Source organism: Archocentrus centrarchus, chromosome 3 (assembly GCF_007364275.1).
Source record: "Archocentrus centrarchus isolate MPI-CPG fArcCen1 chromosome 3, fArcCen1, whole genome shotgun sequence".
NCBI lineage: Eukaryota > Metazoa > Chordata > Actinopteri > Cichliformes > Cichlidae > Archocentrus > Archocentrus centrarchus.
The window spans coordinates 18,737,457-18,746,477 of record NC_044348.1 but is presented as its reverse complement, the minus strand read 5'-3'; the positions used below and the strand labels follow the sequence as shown (position 1 = coordinate 18,746,477).

The following is a 9,021-nucleotide window of genomic DNA, read 5'->3' as shown; positions in this document are numbered from 1 at the left end:
ATTACCTTTATGATAAAGGGCCAGATCAGCAGAAGACAAACCCTGCAGAAAGACTGAAATATAAAACAGACACTCATACAATCAAATAATCTGAAATGTTAAATATATGACATAAAATACAATAGAATAGAAAACACTGTCTCCCCACTGAGGGAAAATACATTTAGTTTTCACAAATATACATATGTATTTGTAGAAATTTCTACCACGTATATAAGCCTCTATGTTTAAAAATATGAAAATACAATCCTCAGAATAAAACTTAACACAAGGATCCCTGTTGCTAACGCAGGATGATGGTTTAGTCCCTTCTAATAATGTGATATTCTAATTATTCATGGTAAGTTTTCTCAGCATTATTGCACTTAGAGAATTCCACAGTGTGGAGGAAAAAAAAAAATATATATATATATAAGGCAAGTACAGCAACAAAGTGCACTTTCACATAAAAACTACAATTGAAAAAATTGCACAAAGACCTGGACAACACAACATCTTTTGTCCTAACAGACCAGATGGTGCTGCATGTGAGAAATAATCATGAGGACAATCTACAGGTAAAGGGCTGATTTGTTTTTCATTTGGTTTCTATTTCCTCTGTTCTTTTTCCAATCTGTTAACCCTTCAGGTGAAGAAATGTCTTCTTCAGGTTTCCCCAACCCTTCAACAAAATCTTGATATGAGGTCTTCTCTTGAAAGGGGCGAGGTCCTAGCAGTTCCACCATGTCAGCCCTGTCTAGAATCTCTTTGTCTAGAAGATGCTTTGCCACCTGCATTATATAACCAACAATTTTTTTTTTTAGTTAATAAAATACACATTTTTTCATACTCCAAATAAATAACAGGTTTGAAAAATGTTCACTTGAGTCAAGCACAAATGAGAAACCACTTGCAGCATCATCCTCTCCAGTGTGCTGCTTTGCTTTACCCGTCTCTGAAACACTCACTACAAAGTGAAAAAAGTTCGCACCTTCTCCACAGCTTCCTTCTTGTCGATTATGAGCTCAAGTGTTCGTTGGAAGGCAGCATCTATGAGCGAGCGAACTTCCCGGTCTATAAGCTGGGCTGTAGATTCACTGAAGGGTTTGTCGCTTATGAGGTTTCCCCACTGAGAGAGGTCAAAAGAAACCTGACCCACTGCCCCATTCATTCCAAAGTGTACAACCTAAAATATGAAGAGAAATGGCTGCTGTATGAAGGAACCAGAAATTTGTAGTCAGTAAAAACCCTAAATGTTTCTCAGAGTCATTTTAACCTCACACATGGTTATGCGTTTTTTTTTTTTTGGTTTGGTGACACCAGAATTTCTATGATAAGCTTGATCTGAAGTGAGGCGATTACCTGTGCATAGGCAGACTGTGTGACTTTTCTGAGGTCATCTTGTGCCCCAGTGGTGATTTGACAAAAGAAAACCTGCTCAGCCACTCGACCACCCAACATCATGCACATTCTGTCAAACAACTGGTCCTGTGTGAATAAGTACTGCTCCTTAGGAAGATACTGCGTGTAGCCCAAACCTTTCCCTCTAGGAACAAGTGACACCTGATGGAGTACATTATAATCAATCTATAATTACCTAATCACTATACTTAGTATGGTAAATGCTAATTTGACTGCAGAGAGAAAGCGGGAAATGCAATGAATACCTTAAAAAGTGGGTCTGCATGTTCAAGGAACCACCCAGTGACAGCATGCCCGGCTTCATGATATGCCAGAGTCGTCTTTTCTGGAAGCTGCAGTACCTGAGCCCTTTTCTCTAGACCTGAGAGCAAGATGGACATATTACCAAACTACAAACTAAAATGATAAAATTATATTAGCATCCTGAAAATAAATTGCTCAAATAATAACATTAATGTCAGGTTAATGAATTAACATAAAATAATTTTAACTACCTGAGGAAAAACTTTGAGACCACTGCTTTTATAACTGACAGCACTTAACCACTGACCAATAGTCATTCTATTTATCTAAACATTAAAGTAGTTATGGAAAGGTTCACATAATTACTATCAGTTTATTTTGGTTTATTCTGAAGTGCATAATTGTGCTGTTTAACTCACCTCCAATAACCCTTTCAACTGCACACTCAAAGTGATTAGTACTGATGCACTGGCTGAGATGACGTGCAGCTATTAGAGCTGCCTCATTACACACATTTGCAATGTCAGCCCCTTAGACACACACGGAGAAGTCATAAATAAGTTAGACTGTGATGCAATTACAATATAATTGCAATATAAAGCAGAAGAAGCAGAAACTACATGATTTTCTTTTTTCAGATTTGTTGTGGATTCAGTGATCACAAACACACATCTCCTGTTCTTACCAGTAAATTCTGGGGTTAAAGCAGCAAGATTACTGGCCAAAGTCTCTACATCTATACTGGAGTCCAACTTTAGAGGTCTTAAATGCACCTTAAAGACTGATGCCCTGCCTTTTAAATCTGGAGGACCTGCAGAAAACAGAAAAGAAGACCAAGGTCTTTACAATTCATCAGTAAATCACTGCCTCAAATTCTGTCACATATACAGTACTGTTTAAAAGTTTTGATCCCTAATTCCTTTATATTTTGCTTCCAAAGAGCCTCTTCTAAAGTGATCCAAAGCAATACGTCTCCAGGATGTCCAGCAAAGACCTGACACAGGATCTGAGACATACATCTGGCCCTTCAGTTGATCCATCTACTGTTCACTAAAGCCTCATCAGAAAGGATCTCAGTGGAAGGATGGCTGTCAAGAAGCCATTCTTAAGGATGGGAAACTGGGAGAAAAGGTTGATGTGTGCTAGATTACACAAGAACTGGACTGAAAATCAGTGCCAGAAGCTCTTTAAGGAGTGATGGATCAAAATGTCAAAGTTTTGGTTCCAGTGGTCATCGATATGTAAGGAAGAGGTCAGGAGAGAGGTCTGACATCTGTAAAACATGGTGGGGACTCTGTCTGGTTTGGGGCTGCATGTAAGTCAGTGGCATTGGAAATCTTGTCAAAATTCATAAAATTATGAATACAGAAAGGCACCATTAAATTTTGATTCACCATGCAATACCCACTGGAAAAGAGATTCATTTTCAGCATGACAATGATCCCAAACACATTGCCAATGCATTAAAACTATACCTGGACATCAACATTATAGAAGCAGTGTGGGATCATCTTGAATAAGAACGGAACAAAAGGCAGCCAACATCCAAAGAAGAGCTCCAATTGTCCTTCAAGAAGCCTGGAGAACTGTTCCTGAAGACTGCTTAAAGAAATGACAAGAAAGCTGCCTCAGAGAGTTCAGACTGTGATGAAGACTAAAGGTGGTCATACCAAATATTGACTTTCAAGCTTGTTAAAAATTGTACAAACTCTGTTTTGCCTTATATACTGTATTTACATGTATATTTGCACATTTTTCAATAAACTGTTGCACCTATGTACTGTATGTAATGTACTATGTACTGTACAGACCTTACAAAAGCTTATTCAACAGATGTTGACAGTTACTTTGTCTTCTCCTGCATTGCAGCTGCACAATTAGCAACTGCAAAAATAGTTCAAGTCAAACCACAACAGAATGAAAAGGAGCTAAAGCCTGTCAGCTGTACAAAGCCAAATTAGAATTGTTTGTAGAAATTTTTTTTAAGAGGTTTGCAGTCAGTTGAAAGAGAGTTCTAAACCGCAATGCACTGCCTTGAATGTTTCAGTACAGAAATGTTAACTCTTACTAGGGTAGAAGTGTTTTAATTTGCAGTTAAAGCCAGAAAGTCAGTCTCATTTATTTTATCACTGAAAGCCCTTTAAATATATGAGTAGTCTGGAAACTCTGGAGAGATCCAATACAATCGAGTCCTGAAGCAGCGACCAAACTTGGCTTGTGGCCTGTTTATGTACCAAGTTACATAACTAATTGCTCATTAAACCAATTAGCAATGTGATGTTTTTTTAAGCAATGCCATCTTGCTGTCATCTGTTTACATAAGACAATATACACAGACAGAAGGAAAGGGAACAGAGAATAACAGGGAAATGAGAAGTAATATGTCCCATCCCTCATGTTGGCCTCCAGTTATCTAATCCTTCCTTTATAGGAAAACAGCTTTCTCATTATAACCTTGTTTTCTTTGTCAGAGAAAACTGGTCTGGCCACCCACCCTGTAGTCCTGGTGTCAGGAAAATTAGATCTTAGCAGGCAGGAAATATCAAATTAAGCGAAGATAAAAGCAAACATTATGCAACACATGCTTTTAATGACATAAACATGCAGGAAGAAACATGCAGTTAAGTACAAGATATGAGTCTTAATAATGTCAAACTTAGCACTTCATCTAAAGCAGGGGAAATCTAACAATGTTAGAGCTGGGCCTGCATGCACACCAGAGCCAGTGAATTGCATTTGTTGCATAGTTTCTGGTGTGCAGGAGTAGAGAACTGAGGTAACAAATTCATGCTTTAATGTGGAATGATAAACAGAGAAGCCCGAAAGAACAAAAACTTCTTCACAGCAAAAGTAAAAGTGAGTTTGTTGACATTGTGGTCAGACATCAACAGTCTCCAAATAAACTGAAATTTGAAATGCATCTTAACGAACATGGAAATAATGATTTTACATTTATAGTCTGCATAAGAGGTAACTGAGATGTAACAAGAGAACAGATTGCAGAAGAAGTACACAGACCTCAGATTGATACTTACACCTTACCTATGTATACATGTCGATCAAAGCGTCCAGGCCTCACCAAAGCTGGATCCAGGATATCAGCCCGATTTGTTGCAGCCAAAACCACTATGTTAGTGCTGCTGTTGAATCCTGCAATGACAAAAATATTTAGAGGACTCGTGAAGAAATGGCATCAGAAATGAGTAAGAGGCTTAAACGGTGAAAGAAAAGTCAGAACTGCCCACCATCCATTTCCACAAGCAGCTGGTTGAGGGTGTTCTCTCGTTCACCCTCATCAGCAAAGTTTTCTTTGCCTCTTTTTCTGCCGATTGCATCAATCTCATCAATGAAAAGAATGCAAGGAGCATTTCTTCGAGCTGTGGCAAACAAATCTCTTATCTAATAAAAGACCAGAAAAGATACATTTATTACTAGACAAATACTTGATATTGCCAAAAAATCCAAAAGTATAAAGTATTTATATTTTTACTGTCCTACAGGAGAACAAGTAATTCAGTGAACTGCTGTGTTTGCAGATAATATGGCCAAACTGGAGCATGACATGCATGTGGCCCATCAATTAGCTTTCAGATTCCCTGAGAGTCAAATAATTCAGCGCGGTACTGACCCTTGCTGGACCCACACCAACAAACATTTCCTGGAACTCCGAGCCGTTGACTGTAATGAAAGGAACGCTGGCCTCTCCTGCAGTGGCCTTAGCTAGCAAAGTCTTCCCAGTTCCAGGTGGACCCCATAACACTGCACCCTGAAAACAAAGGAGTTACTTATATAACATGTTACTGTGGCATTTAATGCATTTTCTGTCTTCAGGAGGTGCTCGGCCCAATGCTGAATTTCAAAAACAATAATTAATTTGTTGTCAAGAAATCACACACCTTGGGGATCTTGGCACCCAGGTCATGGTACTGATGTGGGCTCTTCAGAAAGTTGATAAACTCCAAGATATCAAGTTTGGCCTCCTCACACCCTGCAACATCACTAAAACCCACACTGATGTTGTTTTTAATTATCCTGGCTTTGGATTCACTTATGCCGAAGGGGCTTCCTCTCCCCCTACCACCAAATCCTCCCACCATTGGTCCCCGTCGTGTTGCAAAAAGTAAAAACCCAATCACAAGTAAGGTTGGGAGAACACTAAAAAACAAAGTCCTATGGGAAGAGAAAAACCTCATTTAAGCCATGGATCTAAATAACCTAATTCGATATGAATAAAGTGAAGCTGCTGTACTTTCTCACCCATCACTTTCACTGCTGTAGAGTACAGGTACTTTCTGGGTGGAGTCCAGACCTATTTCCTGCTGTGCCAGCTCAAGGTTATGCTCAAATGAGTCTGCACTGCCAATATTGAACCACAAATAGTTCTGAAACATAAAGACAACAGCATGTAATATATGGTTATCTGCTTTTTCTGCACGTTGATTGGCTGCGGTATGCAAGTGGACTGCAGCCCCTCAGGGGAGGCACGCTACCTTCATCAAGCAGGGGAGGAGAGAAAATAGCAACACTATTCACAGACAGACGGCATTGTTAGAATAACATTTGTTCCTGCTGTAATCAGTCAAATGCCTGCTGCAAATAAACCGATTCAGGTTAGGAAGGGTTATTTAGAAAGAAAACAAATGCTAAGGGAAAACAGTGAGAAAATTAAAAGCAAGGCAGTTATGTGCCAAATATAAAGATGTTGACTGCTGAGTTGAGTATTTTTAGACTTATGCTCTTGGAATTTCAGATATTGTTTGTATTTTTTAGCAACAAAAGCAAATCAGAAAGCAGCATGTGTGAAAAAGAAACATGTTTGTTTACACAATCGTTTTAATCATTTTATGTAAGCAAATTTCAGTTGATTCTCATCACCAGTTTAACAGTAAAACTAAATTCACTCTGCATTAGACGCTGGGACCACACACTGGGGCATGCAGCATTTTAATGAAACTAACCACTTCTGACGTGTTCACACCAGGGGCAGGAAATACTTTGACGTACTGTTTGTTGACAACTTCTACGTGGCCCACCTGGGAGGAGAGCACAAGGAATCATTTGTTCACATGGTTGCAAACACAAGCATGGAGACACAGGTGTTAGGAAGACACCAGAATGAAAACAATCTCTGCCTCTCACCAAGCCTCTGCTCAAGTAGAGATGCACAAAATCCTTCCAGGAGATCTGGACCCCTGTTTCTCTAAAGTGAAAGTACAAGAAAGCTGACGCCATGCCTGCTGCACCGGCTGCCAGGTTCTGAACTGTTTTATCATCAAAGGGAAAATCATCCTGTAAGATAAAGAAATGTTGTGAGAGCGAGGACAGCAACCGACTCTATAAGATTGATTTCCACTGAAACCAACAAGGCACTGTGGTCACCCTGACACTGAATTATACTGGCCGTAGTGTGACTGTTTTTAAAAAATTTGAAAGCCTAATAAATGAGCCTATAATCATTCATTTACATATACAATTTTGATCATAATCCATTAAATTTCAGTGCTAATCAAAAATATGAGCATGTGTACTTGTAAAGACCTGAGGATGCTCACAAAAGGATATAATTTATACCTGCTCTAATGAACAAAATTAAAAATATATTTTACTTTACAAGTCCCATAAAGCAACATTTTAGTAAATATATTGTACTATTTACTGCCTGAAGACAAGACAATTATTGCTACAATTCCAGCCATTGCTCACACCTGAAAGCGTGACCACCAGTGTGATTCCCTTCTTTTCCATCGTCTATGACTTTGGCCCCTCTCACCACTTGGGTCCTGCCCTTCCCTTCCATGAGACTCTTCTTTTATATTGCCATCTAGATAGCAAAGAGACAACTGACAACTGTCCATTCCAGAAGAGCTGAGAAATACAGGACTTACAAATGCTCCTTTGAATAAAGACATCAATGCTTTCTTCACAGTTAGGGTTAAAAAAATAAATAAATTCAAAACAGTACAACAACAAACACAGAGAAGTAAATAAGTATGTTCCTCACACTGACTTGATTTATTTAAAAAAAGTTAACAGCACTAAAATTTGGACTACCTTTTGGTGGTTTCCTTGAGCTAAGTAACCGAGTGACTGGGAAACTGTGTTGATATAAACCTCCGCATCTCCTTTGGATGAGTGATTTCTTCTGATACAGGTTAGCAGAGAAGACAGGGCCAGCAAAAGACATGTAGAAAAGAAATGTAGATGATGTAAATAAACTAAATGAGAAAAAGGATCCAGTCTCATGGTATAGACAGCACTATGAGGTAGTCATGCATTTAAGTTTTTACATTAAAAACTGTGTTGTTGTTTCACTGACATTTTTTTAAAGGATTACTGAAATCCCATTAAGATCTAGGCACATTATAACAGTGATGCTGAACAGCTGCTGTAAAGGTCAAATATTTACTTGCATATTTGCCATCTATACATATTTAATGCTGATTCCTAAGTAAATCTAAGTAAGGTTTGACTAAATACACTTTTAGCTACCATATGACTGCTCAAATTGTGATTTATTTTGAGATGTCAAACATATAATACATAGATACAATAAAAATATGCATACAATAAAAACATTGCTGCAGTTTATGGCTCTGGACAATTCACACCCACACTGGCTTAGATGTACATGTTGACCCACTTAGGAATATTTACCATACATGTTTGACTAAAGGAAGAAAAAAAAATACTATTAATTAATTTTTGAATAGCAGTTGTTTTATTTGAAGGAAAACGGGGGGCAAAATGGGAGCAAACTAACCTAAAGTTTAAGTATTAAAGGAAGCTGAATGATGAACAAACAGGGTCTCTCTCCTGAAGATGCAGCCCCTTCATAATGAGTATTATGAAACTGAGGAAACTGATCTATAAACTTCCATTAACTGAACGGACATAGCCTACCGTGAGAGAACAAACAATGTAGGAATGATAAACAGTGCTGCAGCTTTTTTGAGGTGACTGCTATTTCTGCATTCAGAAAAATTTTCAACACAATCACGGCGCAAATCATTGTTAACCAAAGGAGGTGTTCACAAAAGATTTTTCATCTATTTTTAGAAGTGTACACAATCTGATATAAAACTATAAAAGTATTTTATAACCTACCGACGTGAGAGCCACGGAGCAGTGAAAGGTAGATGAACAGCAAAGGTCCCGGCTCAACGGCCGAACCGTCAGCGGTCGGTTCCGAAAGTATCCCGCAGTCAGTGACAGGAGACGCATCCTATCAACCCGACTTACCGCAGAGCCATTATGAGAAGCACCGGAGGCACGGTGCGTCCTACCGGCTATCACAGCCATCTCGCGAGATTTCGCTTACATACGCTGCAGGTATCCTTCTTTCAGTACGTTTTTGCGATCAATATACCAAACAGACTT

The 9,021-nt window shown here is 38.7% G+C and overlaps 1 protein-coding gene across 2 annotated transcripts; it reads right to left on the bottom strand.

The window, feature by feature from the left end:
• Window positions 1–25: 25 nt before the first annotated feature.
• Window positions 26–8,885, bottom strand: LOC115774751 (AFG3-like protein 1). Of its 2 annotated transcripts, none has more exons than XM_030722152.1 (16): window positions 8,749–8,885; window positions 7,696–7,786; window positions 7,350–7,465; window positions 6,784–6,933; window positions 6,603–6,677; window positions 5,902–6,026; window positions 5,541–5,814; window positions 5,273–5,410; window positions 4,890–5,043; window positions 4,687–4,794; window positions 2,330–2,455; window positions 2,064–2,174; window positions 1,647–1,762; window positions 1,342–1,542; window positions 971–1,165; window positions 26–770 (listed from the first exon to the last, which is right to left on the bottom strand). In XM_030722152.1, exons 1-16 carry the CDS (start codon window positions 8,863–8,865, stop codon window positions 552–554), a joined length of 2,316 nt encoding a protein of 771 aa, XP_030578012.1. In that variant the 5' UTR covers window positions 8,866–8,885; the 3' UTR covers window positions 26–551. The 2 variants fall into 2 exon arrangements, with proteins under 2 accessions (XP_030578012.1, XP_030578019.1); XM_030722159.1 differs by having other exon boundaries at window positions 7,696–7,783.
• Between the last annotated feature and the right edge of the window lie 136 nt (window positions 8,886–9,021).

What these genes read in the sequence shown, in the direction of transcription:
- LOC115774751 (XM_030722152.1), bottom strand. Translation starts at nt 8,865, where the DNA reads ATGCGTCTCCTGTCACTGACTGCGGGATACTTTCGGAACCGACCGCTG. An exon ending in GCTCCGTGGCTCTCACGTCG is followed by an intron (nt 7,787 to 8,748) that starts GTAGGTTATAAA and finishes AACCTGTATCAG; the next exon opens with AAGAAATCACTCATCCAAAG. An exon ending in CACAGTCTGCCTATGCACAG is followed by an intron (nt 1,166 to 1,341) that starts GTAATCGCCTCA and finishes TTCATATTTTAG; the next exon opens with GTTGTACACTTTGGAATGAA.